Source organism: Ursus americanus, chromosome 9 (assembly GCF_024610735.1).
Source record: "Ursus americanus isolate L20-20 chromosome 9, mUrsAme1.1.p, whole genome shotgun sequence".
NCBI lineage: Eukaryota > Metazoa > Chordata > Mammalia > Carnivora > Ursidae > Ursus > Ursus americanus.
In genome coordinates, this window is record NC_142135.1 from 72,009,809 (window position 1) to 72,034,085 (window position 24,277).

Genomic DNA, 24,277 nt, shown 5'->3' on the forward strand with positions numbered 1-24,277 from the left:
GATGTTTTCCATAATTAGACTTAAGTTTCATATTTATGCCTATTTGACAAGAATACCACAAAAATGATGATGTGTCCTTCTCAGTGCATTTTTTCAGAGGTTCATGATGTTGGTATGTCTTATTACTGGTGATACTGACTTTGATTATGTGGCTAAGGAGATGTCTCTGGGTTTCTCCACCATAAGGTTGCTATTTTTTACTTTGTAATTGATAAATATCTTGGGGGAACCACTTAAAACTATGTAAGTAACCTTTCTCCTGAAACAAGATACTTAATGTTTTTGAACCTCATTTTTCTCTTCTAGAAAATGGGTTGTTGTAAGGATTCAGTGAAATTTCATGTAAAGTAGTATTTAGCATAATTTCTATTACAAACTATGTGTTTAATGTTAGCTATCATAATTGTAGAGCACCTTTTTTTTTAAGATGTATTTATTTATCTTAGCGAGAGCACATGCAAGCAGGGGGAGGGGCAGTGGGAGAGAGAGAGAGAGAGAAGGAGAGAATCTCAAGCAGGCTTCCCACTGAGTGTGGAGCCCAACCCAGGGCTCCATCTCACGACCCCGAGATCATGAGCTGAGCTGAAATCAAGAGTTGAACGCTTAACCAGTTGAGCCACCCAGGCACCCAGAGAGCATCTTTCTCCAATAATTTGGAAGGCACCAAAATACATTGTATCTTGATCATTATTAAATTCAACTTAACATACCTACTATGTTCAGAGTCCCTAGTATTTTCAAGATATTTTTTAGGCCATCAAATTTTTTACTATTATTTCTAGTAAGAAATGCATTTTGCTACCCAGTATACACACAAATGTATATATATACTAGTTCATGAATAGTATATGTACTTTCTGCAGTGATCTGTTTTCTTTTCTTTTTTTTTTTTTTTAAAGATTTTATTTATTTATGTGACAGAGAGAAAGCCAGCGAGAGAGGGAACACAAGCAGGGGGAGTGGGAGAGGAAGAAGCAGGCTCCCAGCGGAGGAGCCTGATGTGGGGCTCGATCCCAGATCGCCGGGATCACGCCCTGAGCCGAAGGCAGACGCTTAAGGACTGCGCTACCCAGGCGCCCCTGTTTTATTTTCTATTCTACTTTCTTATTTAAAAAGAAAAGTGTTCATAACTCACCAAAGTGATTTCAAAACTCACTAATAGATCGCAACCAGCTTTTACAAATCACAGATGTAGCTTAGCATGGACGTATCTGTAGTACAAGTTGTGGTATGGGGCGAGAGCACAGATTGGAGTTAGACAGATGTGGGTTTACACCTTGGCCCCACCACTGTGTGACATGGGCCCAGGGCCCAAATACTCAAAATCTGCTCTGCCCTCCCTGGATAGTGGTTGGATGGAGAGTGACAATTAATTGCCCTTTTGATTACTTTCTCTGAGCTTGTATTGCTCATCAGATCCCCTAAGATTGGTGTACTATAGGCAGGAGATGATAGGACTGCACTTTGAAACTAACATTGGGAAGAGGGAGGGATAGATTTAAGAGGGTTTGGAGGTAAAATGTAGAGGACTTGGTGACTGGTAAATATGGAGTTTTGAGGGAGGAAGAGCTAAAGTGCCCTAAAATTTCTACTTTTTTTTTTTTTTAAAGATTTACTAATTTATAAGAGAGAGAGAGAGAGAGCGGGGCGGGGGGGAAGCAGAGGGAGAGAAACCCAAGCGGACTCCATGCTGAGTGCGGAGCCTGGCGCCGGGCTCCATCCTATGACTCTGAAATCATGACCCAAGCCGAAATCAAGAGTCGGACGCTCAACCAACTGGGCCACCCAGGCACCCCTAAAGTTTCTACTGCTAGACAGGGAAACATTGGACAGGAAGCATTCCATTTAGAGGCAGTGACATGCATGGAAGCACAAAGATGGGAAAGTATTTTTAGTGAGCCACCATTTGTCTATATATTTTATGAAAGAATCTGACTAATAACACATGATAGGCAATTGGGCTTTAAAGGCCTTGAAAATTTTGAACTGGAGTGTCTACTGATGCTTTCTGACCAGTGACTGGTATATTACATCTGTGTTTTAAGAGTGACCATGTTAAATAATATTTGGACTTCATGTTTATTGCCACTGTGGAAAAACCATAGTTTTTGTCAGTAATTGAATTAACTGAATGTTTCTGCTTTCAACCAGATGATTTGGTGTTACATAAGTACAATTATTTATTTATTTATTTTTTTAATATTCTGGAAAGCAAGAAGGAACCTCAGGAATATTCTGTGTAGTATCCTTCAAACAGGTATTTCTTATTTCTCAAAAAATTTATCTGATGAGACAGTTGATTCTTTTGGTAACTTGAGACCACCTCAGTGATTGTTCTGTAGAGCTTAAAAGTAAATCCAATTAGTTGAATTAGAACTACGTAATTGGAAAGAAATGTTGAAAGTATACATAATGTCGAAATACCATTAAATTCAATTTTTAAAAACATTCTTTTAAGTCCGTTTGAGATATTACCAAGTACTTTCTTCTTTCAATACTAGAATCCCAGTTACCACACTCACTTTCATCTGTCTGGTGAAGACATTATAAACTACTTCAAAAAGGAATTTTCTGCTCTAAAATTTATACTAAAGTTTTTATTATTCAAGTTTGTTTCTTAGCAAATCAAATGGGGATACACTTAAGGAAAGAAACAGATAGTTTCGGGTTTTCATATTCTGGACTTTCCCTTTTTCTCTTATACATGAACGGTGGGCTTCTTTGGACAGCTGTTCTGTGTGAGGCAGTATGGCTTTTCAGGCTTCCTTTTCTTTTCTGCTCTAGTCATTGAGATTTCCTTCCTTCTTAGCTTCCTTTTACTTTGATCCTACCTCTGCCCTTGGCCTCTAAATGTGTGTTTTTTCCCCCTTGTTTTGGGGGTGTTTTTTGGAGAAAGATTTCTACATTTTTATTTAATTGAGTGAATTGAAGTATAAACCAAAGTTGGTGTTTCTTTTATGACATGAAAAAATAGTAATAGCAAGAACAATTTCTGTATCACTTTATGATTTTCTTCCTTTTTAAAAACTGAGATATAATTAACATCATATTTCAGGTGTACAACATAGTGATTTCGTATTTGTATATATGTGAAATAATCACCACAATAAGTAGCTAAAATACATCATCATACATAGTGACAGAAAATTTTTTTGCTTGTGATGAGGACTTTTAAGATTTATTCTCTGAGCAACTTTCAAATGTATAAAACAGTATTTTACTATAGTCACCATACTGTACATTATATTACCATGACTTATTTATTTTATAACTAAAGTTTATATCTTTTGACCCCCCTTTTGCCCATCCCCATCTCCTGCCTCTAGTGACCTCCAGTCCATTCTCTGTATCTTTTTTTTTTTTAAGTCCTCATATAAGTGAGATCATATGGTATTTATCTTTTTCTTTCTGACTTATTTTATTTAGCACGTATATGCTGTATCTTTATCTGTTCATCCATTCATGGACACTTACGTAATGTTTTTGTATCTTGGCTATTGGAAATAATGCTTTAGAGTGAACATGGGGCTGCAGATCTCTTTTTGAATTAGTGTTTTTGTTTTCTTTGGGTAAATACCCAGAAGTGGAATTGGTCGATGGTGTGGATAGTTCTTTTTTTAACTTTCTGAGGATCCTGCATAGTAGTTGCACTAATTTACATTCACACCAACAGTGCACGGGGGTTCCCTTTTCTCCGTATCCTTGCCAACACTTGTTATTTTTTGACTTTTTGGTAATAACTATTGTTAACAGATATGAGGTGATAGCTCATTGTGGCTTTGATTTGCACTTCCCTGATGATTAGTGATGTTGAGCATCTTTCACATACTGGTTGGCCATCTGTATATCTTTGGAAAAATGTCTAGATTCTCTGTCCATTTTTTAAAGGGATTGTTTGTTTTTTTGCTATTTTTGAGTTGTAGGAGTTCTTTGTGTTTTGCATATTAACTGTTTATCAGCTCTGTCATTTGCAAATATCTTCTCCCTTTCAGTAGGTTGCCTTTTCATTTTGTTGATGGTTTCCTTTGCTTTGCAGAACCTTTTAGTTTGATACAGTCCCATTTGTATATCTTAGTTTTTGTTGCCTTTGATTTTGGAATCAGATTTAAAAAACCATTCCCAAGTCTGATGTCTGGGAGCTTACTGCCCATGTTTTCTAGGAGTTCTGTGATTTCAGGTCTTAACATTAAAATCTTTAATCCATTTTGAGTAAATTTTTGTGTATAAGGAAGATAGTAGTCTAGTTTTATTCTTTTGAATGTGACCATCCAGTTTTCCCAACACTGTTTACTGAAGACACTGTTCTTTCCCCATTGCATATTCTTGGCTCTATTGTCAAAAATTAATTGACCATATATGTGTGCGTTTATTTCTGGGCTTTCTGTTCTGTCCTGTTGATCTGTGTGTCTGTTTTTATTTCAGTACCATACTGTTTTGATTACTATAGCTTTGTAATATAGTTTGAAATCAGGGCACATGATGCCTGCAGCTTTGTTCTTTCTCATGATTGCTTTGTCTCTTTGGGATCTTGTGTGGTTTCATACAAATGTTTAGGATTGCTTGTTCCAATTCTGTGAAAAATGCCATTGAAATTTTGATAGGAATTGTATTGAATCTGTAGATTGCTTTGGCTGGTATGGACATTTTAACAATAGTACTTCTTCCAATCCATGAGCATAGAATGTCATTCCATTTATTTGTATCTTCTTCAGTTTCTTTCATTAATATCTTCTAGTGTTCAGTATATAGGTCTTTTACCTCCTTGGTTAAATTTATTCCAGATATTTTATTCTTTTTCATGCAATCTTATATGAGATTATTTTCTTAATCTCTCTTTTTGATAGTTATTAGTGTACAGAAACATAACAGATTTCTGTATATTGATTTTGTGTCCTGCAACTTCACTGAATTTGTTTATTCTAACAGTTTTTTGATGGAGTCTTTAGGGTTTTCTGTGTAGAATATCATGTCATCTGTAAATACTTACAGTTTTACTCCTTCCTTTCCATTTTAGATGCCTTTTATTTCTTTTTCTTGCCTAAGAAAAAGTACTTCCAGTACTGTGTTGAATAAAAGTGGTGAGAGTGGGTATCCTTGTCTTGTTTCTGATCTTAGAGGAAAAGCTTTCAGTTTTTTACCATTGAGTATGATGTTAGCTGTGCGCTTGTCATGTATGGCCTTTATTATGTTGAGGTATGTTGCCTGTATACTTTGTTGAAAGTTTTTATCATAAATGGATATTGAACTCTGTCAAATGCTTTTTCTGCATCTATTGAGATGATCATATAATTTTTATTCTTCATTTTGTTAATGTGGTGTATCACACTGATTTGCAAATGTTGAACCATTTTTACATCCTTATAATAAATTCCACTTGATCGTGGTATATGATTTTTTAAATACATTGCTGAATTTGGCTTGCTAATACTTTGTGAGGATTTTTACATCTATGTTCATCAAGGATATTAGCCTATAATTTTCTTTTCTTGTGTCCTTGTCTGGTTTTGGTATCAGGGTAATGCTGGCCTTGTAAAATGAGTTTGGAAGAGTTCTGTCCTCTTCTGGTTTTTGGAAGAGTTTGAGAAGAATTGGATTAATTCCTCTTTGAACAGTTGGTAGAATTCACTAGTGAAGCCATCTAGTCCTGGACTTTTTTGTTGGGAGGTTTTTGATTACTTATTCAATCTCCTTACTAGTTTGGTCTGTTCAGATTATCTGTTTTTTCAGATTCAGTCTGGAAGGTTGAATTTATCCATTTCTTGTAGGTTGTCCAGTTTCTTGGCATATATTATTCATAGTAGTCTCTCATCCTTCGTGTTTCTGTGGTATCAGTTGTAAGGTACCCTCTCTGAGTTCTGATTTAATTTTTTTGAGTACTCTCTTTTTCTTGTGAGTCTAGCTAATGGTTTGTCAGTTTCATTTATCTTTTCAAAGAACCATCTCTTGCTTTTTAAAAAAAGATTTTATTTATTTATTTGAAAGGGAGATAGAGAGTGTGAGAGAGAGAGCATGAACAGGGGGAGGGGCAGAGGGAGAAGCAGACTGCCTGCTGAGCAGGGAACTTGATGTGGGGCTCCATCCTGGAACTCTGGGATCATGACCTGAGCCAAAGGCAAAGGTTTAGCCAACTGAGCCTCCCAGGCGCCCCATCTCTTGGTTTCATTGATCTTTTGTATTGTCTTTTTAGTCTTTATTTTGCTTATTTCCCCTCTAATCTTTGTTATTGCCTTCCTTCTACTAATTTTATTCTTTCTATAGTTTCTTGAGGTGTAGTTAGGTTGTTTATTTGAGACTTTTCTTATTTTCCTGAGATAGGCATTTATCACTGTGAACTTCCCTCTTAGAACCGTTTTTGCTGTATGCCCCAAGTTTTGTTATGGTATATTTCCATTTGTCTTAAGGTATTGTTTATTCTCTTTTGATTTCTTCATTGACTCATTGGTTGTTCAGTAGGCTTTTTTCTTTTTGCTGGGACTGGCTGAGGCTGAGGTCTGTATGGCACCTGACAGCAGTGAGATGGGAAGGAGAAACAGATCTTATGACTAGAGCTATGATCACATTTCATCTGCTACTCAGAGTATAAGTTCCAACTCTTGTGATAAAATATGTAGGGTATTTTCCTCTGAAGCATTGGTGGAGCTTACTTAAATCTTTTATATTCCCCGCAAACACCAGTAGCACAGGATTGCCATGAAAAATGCGTTGGTATAGCAGTGTAAAGGGCAGTAAGCAGGTTAATCTCTATCTGGCAGAGGAGAAAAAAAACGTATGGACAGGAAGCCAATGTAAACTAGGTCATGTTAGACGGAAGCCTCCAGAGATCATCCCCCTCCCCATCTCCACCAGCCTTGTTGCCCTTACGATGACTTGGAGTAGGGTTAACAATGTGGCAGGAAGGAGGGTTAAGGGGTGGCGCAAGTCTTTAATTTCACTTGTAGTACAGGAGAGAAATTTTCTTGACATGTAGTTGAAATTTGTCATCACAAATTTTTCCATGCGTGTAGTAGTTAGATTCTATGAAATCATTTTTGTTTTTGATGAATAAAATGGGGGGAATTTCTAAAGTACAATTTATATGTTTGTGAATGAAACAAAAGTTTACAACATTAGTAAGTTACCCAGTGGTATATAATAGTTTAAATGATGTTTTATTTTGCATTGGGTCAAGAGTTTCTTTCAGAGTTTTCTTATTTTTATCAATGAATTATTTTAGTATATGTGCTGCCAAAGCAGGCCCTCAATGAATTATTTTATGACTAACTGTTAAATTTTGCTCTAGATTGTATTATCCCAGGGGAGCTATAACTTACTTGATGTTTCCTATCCTGGCCCTCTTCACTAGTCCCCTTTTTCTGTTCATTCCCCCTTTTACAACCTGCTGGTAATAAGTAGAATCACATACTCCTGTGAAACTACTCTGTATCAAGCTTACACAGAAGGGTCCAGATTGTGTTTTCGAAACTAGTGGATTCAGTAAAGTATGCTTGTTGTTTCACAGATGTGTGACTCCTTGAATAGCCTTGATTAACAATCAGAGATAGTCTTAAGTTTTAATATTGTCTGTTAGGTTGGAACCCAAAGGTTAGCTTTGTTTTATAGATTCTATGATTGTAAGATCTTAAATGGTTTTTCCTTAGAAAGCAATAATGACTATTGCTTTTATTCATAGACTTTTTAAAAATTAATATTCCAAGTATTGTGCAAAGAACTTATCTTCTAAATCATTTGACTGTGAGTGCCTACATTACCCTCTCTTTAAAATACACTTTCAGTGTATATTTCCTACAAGCAGGGATGTTCTCTTATTTAACATCAATAAAACCATTAAAATCAGGAAGTTAACATGGATATGTTACTAATCTTTAGATCTCATTCGAGTGTCTGGCTTTCCATTTGACTCATTGTTTTTATAATTTCCTTCTATCTGCTGAAATTTATTTCTTTTCTTTTTTAAAAAGATATATCTATTTATTTTAGAGAGAGTGCATGTGCAGTGGGGAGGGGCCGAGGGAGAGGGAGAGAAGGTCTTAAGCAGACTCCATTCTGAATGTGGAGCCTGACGTGGGGCTCGATTTCACAACCCTGAGATCATGACCTGAGCCAAAACGAAGAGTGGGACGCTCACCCCACTGTGCCACGCAGGTGCCCGTGTCTGCTAAAATTTCTAATCTGATTATATATGTGTTCACTTTTCCGCTAAGTCCTTTAACATATTGACCATGGTTATTTTAAAGTTATTAGCTGATAATTTAAACATTTGGGTCTGGTTCTTTTGATTAAACAATCTCTTGACAATGGTGTTGCTGTTTTGTATGTTTCATAATTTCTTTTTATTGAACTCTGGGCATTGCTTGTAAAAGAACAGGAGAGAATGAGGTAACTAGTATCTACAACTGAAAATTAACATTTTTCTGTCAGGCCATTAGTGAGTGGGGTGGACTTTAATTCAGCCTACTCTGTAGTTAAACTGGGTTTGGGTTTTGTTGTAGCTCTAGGTACCTTAGTTCAGCACAGACTACTAACTCCTGCTACCTTGTGCATTAGTACAGGGCACGGAGTGCCAGAGGGTTTTTCTCCATCTTCGTCTTCCATCCTCAATCCAGTATGCCTGTGCTACAGAGGGGGTCTCTCTTTGCCTTTGCTTATAATTCCACATGAGGCTTGTGGTGGGACGGGGATGACAGGGGCAACTCTTCAATATTCTTGGTTTAGCCAGAATTGTACACAGGCCCTGTATGCCTGAGGCTCAGGTGTGAGACTTTCTCAATGTCACTTTGCCTCTTCCCAGTGGGAGGCAAACTCTGCCCTGTGTAAGTGGGAGTTTGGGGTTGGCAGCAAGTTTCTTACTCTTCCTCCGAATGGTAGCAGATCTCTGCTTGCTGTCATTTCAGAACCTGGGCCTACTCTCTACCTCCCGGAAGCCCATGCTTTGTCTTCTACCCTTTCCTAGCAGTGGTAGACTTCTACCTAAGAGTGGGATGGTAGAGTGAGGCAAGGGTGAGAGGAGGGGGAGTGAGTTCTGTCCTTTCCAGCATCAGATGCTTTTCTTAGAAGGGATGGAAGAGTTTCCTGCACCTCTCCCACTGTCAGGTTTTGCTTTTCTAAGAGAAGCTTCTGAGAAGCAAGTGGGTTTTGTTCTCTGTACCATTTTCAGGGCTCTCTTGTGTCTCTTCCCTGCCGTGCCCCTGCTTTTTCTTATAAGTGCCCACTGAGGCCTGTGGAGGAATGTTGGTGAGTGTGGATTCTTGTTTGTATCTGGGATTCCCGGGAGTTCTACACTCAATGGTCACGAGCACTTGGCCTTTGAATTTGTTAACATTTCAATTATTTACTTCTTCCCTACTTTTAGGGCACCTACGTCTTCCTCCCATACTCAGTTTGTCTCTCATTAGAGAGGCTTGTCACCCATTGGAGCTGTCAGTTCATCTATTTGAGAGAGCGATCTCAACTTTCTGACATAATGCTTTTTCTTTTAGGGTAGGAGTGAGGTTCTCTTACAGCTTGAGTCTGTTCTAGATTTCTCCTTTTCTGTTCTTGTAGCTACCTTCTCCAACAGTGAAGAACCAGGCTCACATTATCTTTAATGTGTAGATTCATTTGACCCCCCCCCCCCATGTGTAACTAACCTCTGATCACTGCCGCCATCCCCTGCCGCTCACGGACACCGTCTTACTCCACTTGGGCTGATATCCCATACTAGGCCCTCGAAGTGTCTGGATGCTCCTCTAAGCCTTACACTTAATCTCACCCCTGGGTCCCCTCCTTTTCCCACTCAGGTCCCAGCACCCTGTCCTAGACTCTCCTCCTGTGGGGGTGCACTCACAACTCCGCTTGGGCTTTGACTCCCCACTCTGGGCCACCTCATGTGGATGCCCTCCTCACCCCTCCTGGGCTCCAGTATGCACACCAGGCCACCCCTCCATCCTAGACTTTGCTCTGGCCCACGTAATGGCTGTAGGACTGATTTGTGTGAGAAGGGAAGGAGAAAGAGGAAGGCTCATGTGCTTCTATAAAAAAACACTGAGTTTCTGAGTTAGTAAACATCCTTTAGTGTAAATAAACTATAAATATATTTTAACCATCTGTATTTTGTCTTTCTAACAGGTTATGAAGTTCATGGGATGGAAAAAATACCAGAAGAGGGACCAGCGCTTATAATTTTTTATCATGGAGCTATTCCTATAGATTTTTACTACTTCATGGCTAAAATTTTTATCCATAAAGGCAGAACTTGCCGTGTAGTAGCTGATCACTTTGTCTTTAAAATTCCAGGTAAACTTTGTGGATAGTGATATAAAAATGTTTAATTAACATGATCAAATTATGTTAAATTTTGTGTCCTTGAGCTCTCTAGAATCATTTGGAAAAGATTTTTGCCTTTTTAGGGTAACACACTTAGCTCTAATTTGTGAGTATCTAATTATGCTATTTAGCTAATATATCTAAATATAAAAATATTATGGTCAAAAGTGTTATCTAAATTTTTTCTTTATTAACAGGTATTTAGTCATTATTTTTCTAAGTTAAATGCTGAACTTCCACTTTAAAAAAATAAGTTGTAACTTTTGCCACATAATTAATTTATATTTTGGTATAGAAGGTAGTTGATTTTTCAGATGATGAATTTTTCAATGAGATATTGATTTTTGGAGTTCAACTTCATAGTAGTTAAAGTTTGATTACTATCAGTATTATAGCAAATCAGAATTATTTTAAAAAATGAGCCAAGATATATTTTGTCTTCATATAATAATATTGCTTCAGAAATCCTATCTTAAAGAGTCTATATGTCTTTATTATACTTGACTTGCCTGCTAGACTTACAGCTCTTAAAATTAAGTGCTATATTCTTCCTAATCTGTTCATAAAGGCTTTATACCTTTTTAAAAAGATTAATTAAACAAGTGGTTTCAAACAGAGTTTTTAAAAAGCCATTCTAAAATAAACTCGTTGGTAATAAATCTTATTTTCTTTTGTCCATGAATCACCAGAAATAAGCCAAATAAGCCAACAAGCTTATAGTATGTCCTCTAGAATAATAAAAGCCAAAGCCACCCATCAGCAAGAGAGACAAAAATCAAGCAGTGAATTAAATAGCAGTTTAGTCAGTGCCTTTCATAGACATGGTTAATGTTTTGGGTATCTTTGTGTCTGTATAAACTAAATTGGCTAGAAAAGGTTTTTCTTTAGAAAGCAGTATGATCACTTATAATCATAATCTTACCACCTGAACATAACCAGTTATCGTTTTTATTTATTATACTTCATTTTTAATTTGCATATTTTTTACATGTTATGCAAACTCTTTTGTGTTCTTTTTTAAAAAAATGTAATGTTAGCATTAACATTTTACCATGCTTTATAAAGAATAATTTTAATGTATGGCTAAAATATTTACTTAACTAGTTTTCCCTTACAGATTATTAGGTTGCTTCCATTTTTTTCTTTTTATACATAATATAATGTGAGTATTTTTATTTAGCTTTTAAAAAGATTTCCCCTTTATGATCTTGTAATTTATGAAACCTATTATGAAAATGCATCCAGTTAAATCAATGAGCTTTTAATGTAATATGGGGTGAATATTATTTCAGTCTTTATAATATTTATAATCTTTCTTCAATTCCTTAAACCTATGAGAAGTTTGGTTAGTCTGCACAGTTTTCACTACTCTTATTTTCCATTCTCAAGGATAATGTATTACACTAACATTAGTCCTCCAAAGTTCCAGTTTAGGATTTGGTTAAAATAGTTAATTACTGATAGGATTATTTCTTTCATCCATAAATAGTTGTGCTTTGAAAAACTGTATAATATTAAGACCTGGAATTGGCTGTTACTGAATTAAATACTCACTTTATTAAAAACTCTTAATGATTTTGCTATTATTATTGATTTAAAAAATTTACTTGTGGGATTAACATCATCTAACTTTTAATTTCAACAGATTTGGTTATGGCTTGCCAATTTTGGTAGGGCTAAGTATAGTCAGATTTACATTCTCTTGAGTGATTCTTTTTCTTATGGGGTTAAAGGAAGATTAGATTTGTGATTGCTGATGGGATATCATTTCTGATTGCTCTAATAAATACTGTAGACAGTGTTTGGCCCTGAGATGCAGTGGAAGGAGCTTTGGACTAAACATACCTGGACTGGAATCTCTGCCCATTTGCTAGGTGTGTGACTTTGAGCAAGATACTTACCCCTGAGCCAAATTTCTTTGTCTGTAAAATGGGGATCAGAATCCCTGTTTTCCAAGGTTTTTGTGAGTTTTAATTCAGAGTTTGAATATGTACTGTAACCCGAGTAGTAGGTGATCACTGAGGAGATGATCAATAAGAGGTGGTCAATGAGACATAGCTATTACTTTACCAGCAGTATTAATCTTATGTAAACCTTAGGAGTTCTTGTTGATTTAAAAAAAAGTAAGAAAAGGAGTTTACTAATTTACGTATAGATACCTATTTATGTAGGTTGTAAGGATTTTTGTCTTGAATTGGACAAGAAGTACTTAAGATATATCTTCATGCTAATGTTTCTTACAGGGTTTAGTTTATTACTTGATGTATTTTGTGCTCTACATGGACCAAGAGAAAAATGTGTTGAAATTCTGAGGAGTGGTCACTTGTTAGCTATTTCACCAGGTGGAGTTCGAGAAGCCCTAATTAGTGATGAAACCTACAACATCATTTGGGGTAATCGTAAAGGCTTCGCTCAGGTTGCAATTGATGCAAAAGTGGTGAGTTGTATAAAACTAATTATTAAAGTAAAGCTAGGTTGAATTTTAAATAAATGCTTACGTAGTGGGCCAGAATATATAAGAATTTAGATACTTTCATTGCACTACTTAAAAATTAGTGTACATAACTCTTTGTAAGGTTAATGATAGAGAAATATTCTTTGTGCTTGGGACATCATCTTTAAAAAAATCAATCTGGAAATTTGGCAAATATCCATCCAAGTTTTATTTTACATTTCAAAATCCAGCTTCGTTTAATTAGATTTGTAAAATTTTTTGCATTCCTTCAGTTACACCTTTTTCAAAAGTATAATCATTTCAGTTCTATGTATTTTAAGCCTTTGGTATGATTGAGTTGGCATATTTCAGTGATGGTTGTTGGTTGGTTTCATTGCAATGCTTTTATCTGTGACCAATTTGTAAAATAATAGGACTTGCATAATATGTAACTCCTATTATTTTTTATCAGCAAAAGTGATCAGCTATCTGATAGTATGAATAAAGATGAGAAATAGATATTAGTGTACTTTAGATCTTTTAAAAAGATTTTATAAAAGAATTAGGAAAATTAAGTGTTCCTCAGGGATCCATGGTAATTATTCTACTTCGTAGACTGGAGAATGTGAAAGCCATTTTGTCCTTTTCTTTTGCATTGGAAAGTAATTCTCAACTTTTTGGTCTCCATATTGTACTTAATCCTATAAAACATTTATTACTTATGGAATGTTTCTTCTTTGTTTTCTGTTTTCATTTTAGATTGTCTGTCAGAAAAAGAAATGGTAATACCTTTGACAGGATGGTGTTCTTTTTCTAGGCCAATTAGTTAGAGACTGTTGCCAATACTTTCATTCTCAGTTTTTTTTGTGTACTCATTGCTGCTACATAGAGATCAGTATGCACCCTTAGCTTACCTGTTCATCTTGCAAATACAGGATTAAAAGGGAAGAGTTTATGGATGTCTCATTCTAACCCAAGACCAGTATTTGGAGAAAACCAGAAATTTTCTTTTTTTAAACTGCAGAGTTAAAATAAAATGTGTTGAGCTTTATTCTGTCCTGTACACATGTACATGTAACTACTAGAAGTTATTGCTGTAGTGCTTTAGTAATGTGATCCCAGAGTAAGAGTTAACGTACTTGCCCAAGTGTTTAATAAAAGGCAACATAAAAATTTAAACATTATTGTCCTACAGTAGATTATAAGCTCCCTAAGGACAAGATCATCCTTTATATTCTGAGTCCTTAGTACAATGACTAGCACTTAGTAGACTATTTGAATTAAATTGAATTGAATTGATTTTGACACAATATTAAGCACTACTAGAAAGGGACATTTGGAATTTAACTTTACATTAATAGTATTGTGATACAGAAAATTAATTCATAGCACATTTTATTTCCCAAAAAGTCTTAAGCACTGATGTATAAAACAAAATCTTAGAATATATGAAAAATATAAAGTACAAAAGTATATATGCACCATTGTAGAAAAATTAGGGGTAACGAAAGTAATGTTTATTAAAGCAGTGATAAACACTAAAACCCCAATCAAAGTAGTTTAATTTTCAAGTTTATATTTTGAAAGGATTATTTTATAAAGTTTTAGGATAAAAATGACAAAAATAGATTTGGAATTATATAAATTGATCATGATATTCTAATTTTTCATCCTTAACTTCACAGATTTAAGGAACATTGCCTGGAAGAAGGCTGGAAAGAAAGAAATTATAGAGAGAAAGGAACTCTTTTTTTCAATCTTTGATAGAGTTTCTAGATAATTAAGATAATCTAGATAACTTAAGGTTTTTGTATGAAACTTGAGAACATTTTATAAACATCCTTTTGTAAGTTTAAAGCCAGGAATCTTTAACATTATTGATTTACAGATAGCATTGTACATTTGATAACTGTTGTACCACCCCAACTTTTGTAGTGCTTTTAAAGGCTTTCCGTCGGTATTCCTGTACAGTAGTAGGTGACATATATAATTATTCCAATGTTACAGATGAGGAAACTCAGGCACAGAGAGATGAAGGGATGGAGGGATCGGGTCATACAGCAAGGCAGAAGCAGAGCAGAGCATACAGTTCAGGACCACAGGCAACTGGGGCTGTTGCCATCCTGACTTCATTTCACAGTGAGTCTGCTGACCTTGAGATTAGAGGGACCCTCCAGATACATGATGAAACTCTTTCAACCATATATGGAGATAGTTGTAAATGGTACAAGTGTTCCATCTGAGAAACTCCTTCATGGTCCTCACAGAATTATCATAAACTTCGAGTAAAAATTTAAGACTGTTGGTAGAATAACTACATTTAAATTGTGACATAGTAACAAATTAAATGAAAAAAATCTAGATTGTCAATGCAAGTTCACGCAATATTGGTAAAAAATGTTGAAGATTCATCTCAAAGTTACAGGCTTTCTAATATAATTTAAGTCACTCTTATTTTGTGAAATTCCTGAGAATTTTTAGGTAACTTCATATCTAAATAAGTTGGAAAAATTTTAGGCCATTTACTCAAGTTGAAAGACAACTGATGTAAAAAATAACATTTGTTCTAATAAAATTGTTTATATATATTCTATCACTCCATAAAATAACCTTTGAGATGGTATAATTAATATTATTCCCACTTTATGTATGAAGAGCCTGAGGCATAGACACGGTAAGTAACTTGCTCAGTGGTGCTCACTTATTTTTAGGGGCAAAGTTTAAACTCTAAGACCATATTAAACTAATTCCCCAAGAACAGTTTTAACAAAATACACATTCTCTTTCTCTGCAAATGTGTACACACACATACATGAGGAGACATATGTATACATGCAATCAATTTAATTCTAGGTTACTTATTCTAATACCTTGTATGCAAAAGGTGTACAAGGAAAGGAATGAATAATTGTACTACAGTATCAAGTTGTAATAAAGTATTGCTTATAGCCTTAAGACTGTTAGCTTGAATGCAAATTTAGAAACCATATGCCCAGACTATAGCCTGAAACACTGAGCCTGCTAGGGTCAGCATTTTCCTATATAGTAGGTTCTAGATACATCGAGCTTCTGGAGAGTAAGCTATTTAAAGGGTGGTATGTACCCTGAAGAGTCTTTATAAAGTGCATGCTTCAGTATGAACCTGGGGTTCATGCCAGTCAGTAGACATAAATCCAGAAGAAGACAAAGGGTGTATATATGAGCCAAAAAGTTTCGGTTCCTTTTTGGGCATTTTATGTTCTCAACTCTAAAGACATTTTATAACTCTTTAAAACATTAGGATGTCAGCAGTCACTATTTCACAAAACTAGTGGTAGTTTCCTAGATCATAATCTGAATTTTGTATAAAAGAGTCCGTGTACTTTGTTTTATGTTTTAGCTTTGGGAATTAACACCACGAAATTTTAAATTCTTCTGTCAGAGTGCCTTTCTTTACCTGACTTCTTTTTTCCCAACTGGTTTTAAGATTGCTGCTGCCTGTTTCTGACACTGTATTCAGAGAATCCAAACTACTTCACTATGTGCATTGTCTCTCTGTTCTGTGTCTTCATTCCTTCTTTAATTCATCCATCATACTTTGTTTTAGCACCAAGTCTGTTCCAGGCACTATTCCAGGTGCTGGGGATACAGCGGTAAACAAAACAATGTCTCTGCTGTTAGGGGTCTTCCTTCTGCTAAGGGGAGAAATACAGTAAATAAATGATCAGTAGTTCTATGTGAGGTAATAAGTTTTATGAAGAAAGCTATACCTGTAGTCCCTTTCCTTCGGTCCACCATATTTAATGTTTTCCACAGCTGAGTAAGAATGGCTTTTTAAATGTGAGCTTATTTAAATATCTCAAACCCTGTTCACTAAGGCAGGTAACTCTGTATTAGGCAAATACTGATGGTAGAATGTAAGTAGTGATACTCAGTTTTTTAAATTCTAAAACATCGTTTGATTCAGTGTATTTTGTATGCATTTTAAAAAGTTTTAATTCAATTTTTTATCTACTTCAGTTTTACCATGTTGGAACCTCCTTACATGATCCTTTGCTACTTTGTCATTGTTTTAGGACATTTAATTAAGGTCTCCATTTAGAAAATCATACTTAATCATAGATATTCATGGAATAATAAAAACCATGACCTTGTGAGCAGAAATCCTCTAATATTTGCTTTTCCTTTTTTCTGTTGTTTTTTGCAGTGAGTCTTATACTTTTCATTGATGTTCAACATTTTTAGATTTAATAATCTCACAAAAAAATAGTGTTTTGATAGTTCCATGACAGCGTCTTGCCAAAACTTGTCATTTAAATTTATATAAATTTTCCCACAGAGGGAATATCAGCCTTGTAACTTTTTCTCCAGTGAGCATACTATTCAGTGGATCACTGAAATCAATTAATTTACCTCGTTAATTTTGTTTAATGAAATTAATAATTACTGCAATCTTTATTTTGAGTTTCAAGAGTTTTTGTGGAAGGATATAGGAAAGTTGGTAAATGAAATATTATATATTACCACTAGAGGGTAGTGTTTCCAATTTTTGTTTTTACAAATGATAAATTTAGTCTGATAAATCACACTGGTGATAAAAGTATACCTTTATTTTAAAAATACCTCATTTTCATTATCTTGAATAGGCCCCCAAAAGTTTGCATTATTGACTCAATGGAGATATTGAATGGATCAATATATTTACTTTTTAATTCGAATTCTCTCTTTAGCCCATTATTCCTATGTTTACACAAAATATTCGAGAAGGATTTAGATCACTTGGAGGAACAAGTAAGTTCTGATTCATATGGTTTTTCTAATTATAATGTAATATTTAGAATATAATCCTTGAAATACTTGGGCTTTTGAACCCTATAAGAAATTCTTTTGACTTAATACTTTAGATAATGGGGGGGCACCTGGGTGGCTTAGGGGTGCCTGGGTGGCTTAGTCATTAAGCGTCTGCCTTCAGCTCAGGGTGTGATCCCAGGATCCTGGGATCGAGCCCGCATCAGGCTCCTCTGCTGGGAGCCTGCTTCTTCCTCTCCCACTCCCCCTGCTTGTGTTCCCTCTCTCTCGCTGGCTGTCTCTCTCTCTCTGTCAAATAAATAAAATCTTAAAAAAAATACTTTAGATAATGGATATATTATTTAGATGTCTTTCTATTTAAAGTCTAAATGATAACTGATTCTAAGCGATGGCAGTTCTTAGATGTTAGATTTTTGTTAAGAGTCTCATATACATACTGAAGCTTGTTTGTGGCATGGGCTTCTTAAAATTAGAGTAAGTTATCTAGTTTCCTTGGTTGAATCACGCTGTGGAGGTTTAGAACAAATGTGCCTGTTACCCAGACTATCTTCCTAACTCACCGCTGAAGAAGTTACAGCTTCAAAATGGATGACAATATGATATTGAATTAAGATTAACAACCTAAGGATGTATCATGTCCTTTGGTTCATTTCTGTTACTTCTTGTTTTTTGCTTTTTAAAATATTTTGAACTGTGGTACATTTATATTGTAAAGTTGTTTTTGCCTAACTTTAATTTATGGGTAACAGAATAAGCTCTGAGTGTAGTTATAGGAGTGATAACAATTAGAAGTGCTTTTTCTTTGCAATTTTTCTGTTGTTTTCTTTTTATTTTGAAATTTTCAGTTTTTTATACCCTATAGTTTATACATTATATTTGATTGATTATATTTAATTTTATATCCCTAGCACTATATTGTTCCTATCCACGTGCAAATCCCCTCCTAAAGAACTTTAAACTTCTGTTGTTTCTTTTATGTGTAATATGGGTATGTTGTTGATATTCTATTACGTTTTTTAGGTGTTAACATTCCCCCCCTTTTTTTTTTCAAATTTAAGGTGGAAAGGCAGATTGATATGATGTTTAGTTGTTGCTGTAGACTTATTTCTTCTAATTTTCTCTCAGGTCATTTCTTCAGAATTTAAGTTGCATACCAGAAATTAGTCCTAATTTTGTTTCTTTAATTATGAAGGGGTTTAAAAATTACTGTTGACTGCTTTTTGACTTTCTTTTTTATTTAATCCCCCAGTTTATTTTACATTATTACCACTTTTAATCTTGCTAAATTTCATACTTGGTCATTAGCATTAGTAATTCTTTGCTACTCTTTGCGTTTTTCTTAATTTACAGTAATGTTTTTTTTTCTTTACCTATTTAGGTACATTTTAGTTTCATGTTTATGTGAATTTATCTTATGCTTTTATTTTTTTCTTTTATTCACATAAGCCTGTATTTGTGAGTCTCTAGACTTTTTAGCTTCTAGCTTTTAGTTGCAGTCTTTACTCTTGGTTTTGTAATAATAGTAATTGGTTTGCCTTTTAAAATTCTTATGTTTTTGAAAGCTTACTTTTAAAAAATTAATAAACCTTTGGGGGGCATTTTTAGGTTTACAGAAAAATTGAGCAGAAGTGCAAAGAGTACTCATAAAGCTTCTCACCACCCTCCAGTTTCTCCTGTTATTAACATCTTACATTAATGTGCTACATTTGTTACAATTGATGAAAAGCTCATCTTTAAAAAAATCTACATATTGTATTAATTGCCAGGAGGTGATACTGTTTGCTACCTTCTTCTAAGTCTTACATTATTAATTTAAAAGTTTACAGTTACTTGCTCAGAATATTTAACCAATTAAAATATTTTTGTTTACTTTAAAACAGGGTTATTTAGGTGGCTTTACGAAAAATTCCGCTATCCATTTGCTCCAATGTATGGCGGTTTTCCAGTGAAATTACGCACCTATTTAGGTGATCCTATTCCCTATGATCCAAAGATAACAGCAGAAGAATTAGCTGAAAAGGTAAATTATTCTTTCTTTATTAATCTTTGAACAGATTTTTACTTTCAATTATTGTATTAAAAATGAATTCATTAATTTATTCTACAGACATTTCTAGATCAGTGGTGCTCTTTCCCCCAGGGGACGTTTGGCAGTGTCTCAAGACATTTAGTTATTGTCATGACAGGCAGGTCCTGGGAGGTGGTAGGGCTATGGGCATGTAGTGAGTAGAGGCCAGGGATGCTGGCGAACTTCCTACTATGCATAGGACGGCCCCCTACAACAAAGAACCACTAATTTTAAAATGTCGCAAGTGCTGAGGTTGGGGCTCTTGGCACTGGTAATTAAAAAGTTTCATAAGTGATGTCCAGAAGAAAGAGTTGACCTCCATAAAAAGAAAGTATTATTCTTGTTTGATAGAAATATCCTGGCAGGAAAATGGGAATAGTTTTTAAGAGCGTGGTTTATGAAATCAGATCGTTCCTAGCTCCGCCATTTGTGTGTGTGTGACCTCAGGGAGTCCACAGCTTACTCTGTTAGTCTGCAGAACAGGGAAGAGAATAGTACCGACTCACAGTTATCCCTGAGGATTACGTGAGATCGTATGTGTTCATTGTTTAGAACAGTGAGTGGCATATAGTAAGTGCTCCATGAATGCTTAACATTATTAACAGTAGTGAATACTGTCATTCTAGGAACTTACAGTCCGGTGGGGGAGATGAATAACTAAATCAGCGTTTATATGGTGATGCATTAACTACCATAGTGTCCTTACAGCAAGGTTTCTTAACCTAGGTACTATTGACATTTTGTTGTAGAGGCCTGTCCCGTGCACTGTAGGATGCTTACCACCATCTCTGGCCGCTACTCACTAGATGCCAGTAGCACTCCCCATCCTTACCCCTCACTCATTGTGATAATAAAAAGTGCCTCTAGACCTTTCCATATAACCCCCAGGGGGGCAAAATCCCACCTGGTTGAGAACTGCTATCTTAGGCTGTTACCGAAGCACAAAGGAAAGATATCTAAATGAGATCAGGGATGCCTCCTTGAGAGAGGTGACGGTTGAATTCAGTTTGGAAAGATAAAGAATTAGCTGGACGAAGAGTAATGAGGTAGAGGAAACTGAATGTATAAATGGATGGCAATATGACATAGCATAAAATCTTTGGGGAGTTGAGAGTAGTCTTGTATAGCTAGAAGAGAGATATATATTATGGGAGATGAGGCTAGAAATGCAGGACGGGTCTGGACTATGATGGCCTATAATTGATTTTGTTTCCGGAAAGTCTGGGCAGGGGCGGGGTGTGGTACTCTTGAAAATAGGTGAATGGTGTAATAGGTTTGTATTTGCAAAGATCCCTGGAAGCAATATGGAGGCTGAATTTGAGTGAGACAGTAGAAGCTCAAAGTGGAAAAAGACTGCTTTGTGTAGGAAAAAATAGGAGGAGCTTTCTGGAACGAGGGCATTTGCGGTGGGTCTTGGAAGAAGGATGTGACTTGGACGTGTGGACTTGGGGTTAGAGGGGGAGTATGAACAAAGAAATGTGGTAGGAAAGTTGACCGTATACAAACGGTGTTGAGCAGTCTGAGGGGGTTAAAACAGCAAGTTTGGGAAAGACTGCCTGATCAATTCTCCTCCAGGAATTTTGCAAAACACATTAACATATTAAAGGTTCTAAGAAGCCCTGCAACAAAGAGGTCTATTTAACTTTGCTTCAAAGCGCATTTCCCATTCTCACCTGACTGAAAAACCTTTTCCTTGAATAGCACTTAATAACAGCTGTGGAATAAACTTGGGGCTTCACTAGCTTAGTGGGTAGGGTTTGGTTGAGATAAAACTGGAAAAGTAAGTAGGAGCTATATTTTTAGGCCCTTAACTATCAGACCAGGGAATTTGTCTACCAGATATCTTTCAATTAGGCTAGGCCTCTGTTTGGGAGTGGCTCATATCAGTTTCATTCACATTCATTTGCCCGAAGCAAGCAGATGTATAATCCGTTTCTCTATAATTGTTTGTGAAGATGGCCCTAGCGATTGTGATTACTTAGATACATATAAATGTAAGTGTGCTCTGTAAGAGCAGAGGTTATGCTATGAATTCTTGTGTCTCCAGTTCCCAGCACAGCGTTCAGTATTTAATTAGATCAATAAATATTTGATGAAGGAATGAATTACATAATGATCTTTTTATCTACTTGAAAAGGAGAGCAAGGTGCAGATTCGAGAGATTTTACAGAGATAGAAAATACCAGAATTGAAACCTAATTCTGTAGCTACCTGCAGGATATGTATGTATATATTTATATGAATAGGGTTGTGGTTTATTTTAAGATTTTATTTATTTATTTGAGGGAGAGAGAGCACAAGTGAGGGAGAGGGAGAAGCTCCAGGGAGCCCGGTGCAGGGCATGACCTGAGCCGAAGGCAGACGGTTAACCGACTGAGCCACTCAAGCGCCCCTGCATAGGTTTTAAAAAATATTGCACTGGTGTTTGGGAGAAAGGTCAGAACTGATGATGAAGACGTAGAACTTACCTGCATGAGACAGTTACTGAAGTCATGAGCTTCACAAAGCAGCTTACAGAAAGAAGGAAGAGGACATAGGACAGACTGGAGGACAAGTAACATGTAAGGGGTGTGCCAAGGAAAACACCCAAAGCTGACAGAAAGGGAAGTGGCAGAGAGGTGCAGAACAAGTAAATTTGTGTGAGAGAAGTCAGCAGGTGAGGATGTTTAAAAAGTAGGAGTGATCAGTAATATCCATCCCTGCAAAGACATCAAGGGAGAAAAGACCACTCAGCTTGTAGTTATACCTTCAGAGAGTATAAAACTAGATAAAAGTCATAAATGTCATATTATTGAATCACCTGGAAAATGAAATGAATGTGTTTTGATTATAATTTTATACCAGCCTTTTGTATGCATACTGTGACTTTTTTTAAGTTTTAAAATTGTGGTAAAAAACATAAAATTTATCACTTAACCATTTTTAAGTGTATATTTTATTAGTGCTAAATATATTCACATTGTTGTGAAACCAGTCTCTAGAACGTTCTCATTTTGCTAAATTGAATCTCTTTACCCACTGAACACCAACTACCTATTCTTTCTCTCTCTTATATATATATATATATATATATATAAATCCATATATATACATATATATATAAATCCATATATATACATATATATATAAATCCATATATATATCCATCAACATTTTATTCTGGTTTCTTTATGGGCTATGCAAGATTCTTTTTCTCCCCTGGCTTTATCGAGATATAATTGACATATAACACTGTAAAAGTTTAATGTGCAAGGTGAAAATTTGATACATGTGTATATTGTGAAATGATTATCATAGTAAAGTTAGACAACACTTCCATCACCTCATAATTACTATTTTGCGTGTGTGGTGGAAATATTTATGATGTTTTCTCTTAGCAACTTTCTAATACATAATACAGTATTATTAACTGTAAGTCACAATGCTGCACATTAGATCCTCAGAACTTACTCATCTTAGAACTGTAAGTTTGTACTCTTGACCAACATCTCCCCATTCCCCCACACCTTGGCAACCCCCATTCTATTCTGTGTTTCCAAGAATTCATCTTTTTTAGATTTTACATATGACCGGAATCATATACCAACTCACCACTTCTTCCTGCAGCCCCTGGCAACCACCATTCTACTTTCTGGTACTGTGAGTTGGATTACTGTAAAGAAGTGGAATCATAGTGACTGGCTTATTTCACTTAGCATGTCTTTCAGGTCTGTCCGTATTATAGCATGTGACAGCATTTCCTTCTTTTTTTAAAGCTGGATAATATTCCATTGTGTGTAGATACCCCATTTTATTTATCCATTCATTCGTTGTTGGACATTTGGGTTGCTTTCATTTTCTTGGCTGTTGTGAATGATGCTACAGTGAAAATTGATGCACAAATATGTCTTCAAGATCCTGTTTTGAATAATTTTGGATATATACCCAGAAGTGAGATTGCTGATCATATGTGGAAAGAAAAAACTCAGCTTTTTCCCTCCTATAGGGAAAAGCCTAGTTCTTTTATACTATGTCTTTCTTTCACTTGTGAATCTCCTTTATTTTTACACACAGCATGACTTCTGACACTTCTGGTCACCAGATGTGTGGAGGTTTTTCCCCCACTAAGCAATTCTCTGATACCAGCTGGATGTCCTGTAATTTAGCTCAATTTGGACCTATCTACCTGGAAATAGTGTAGATCCCACAGGTTAAGGGCTCAGTCCCACAAGCCTATTCCCACCCCACTCTAGATGCTAATCATAAGTACTAGGTCCCCAAGTAACCCACAACTTCTCTCCGAGTTGGGTACAAATTGGAGGTTCCCATGACCCCTCCCCAGGTTCAGTTGATTTGCTGGAATGTCTCACAGAACTCAGGAATACACTTACTTTTATTAGTTTATTAAATGATAGAGGATATAGATGAATGGCCAGATAAAGAGATACGTAGGGCAAAGAATGGGAGGGCCCCAAGTGCAGGGCCCCTGTGGAGTTAGGGTCCATCACCCTCCTGGTGTGGATGTGTTCACCCACCTGGAAGCCCCCTAAACTCTGTACTTTTGGGATTTTATGGGGAATGATGGAATCGAGCTGAACATTCCAAGCTTCTGATGATGGTTTGCTCTTTCTGGTGACCAGCCCTTATCCAGAAGCCATCCACGAGTCCAGTAGAACAAAAGACACTTTTATCACCCAGGAAATTAT

General features: G+C 35.8%; 1 protein-coding gene across 2 annotated transcripts in view; it reads left to right on the plus strand.

Moving 5' to 3' along the window:
• TMEM68 (transmembrane protein 68) overlaps window positions 1-24,277 on the plus strand; it is a 44,669-nt gene that overhangs the window by 12,314 nt on the left and 8,078 nt on the right. Inside the window, exons 4-8 of one of the 2 annotated variants that reach the window (XR_015725844.1) lie at window positions 10,105-10,272; window positions 12,546-12,739; window positions 14,744-14,875; window positions 17,446-17,506; window positions 19,405-19,424. Coding sequence is in view for 1 of the 2 variants with exons in the window: in XM_045789076.2 (XP_045645032.1) it covers window positions 10,105-10,272; window positions 12,546-12,739; window positions 17,446-17,506; window positions 19,405-19,544 (563 nt within the window). In the remaining variant the exon portion in view is untranslated. Of the gene's footprint in view, window positions 1-10,104; window positions 10,273-12,545; window positions 12,740-14,743; window positions 14,876-17,445; window positions 17,507-19,404; window positions 19,545-24,277 lie in introns of those variants that run through there. The other variant, XM_045789076.2, reaches the window with a different exon arrangement.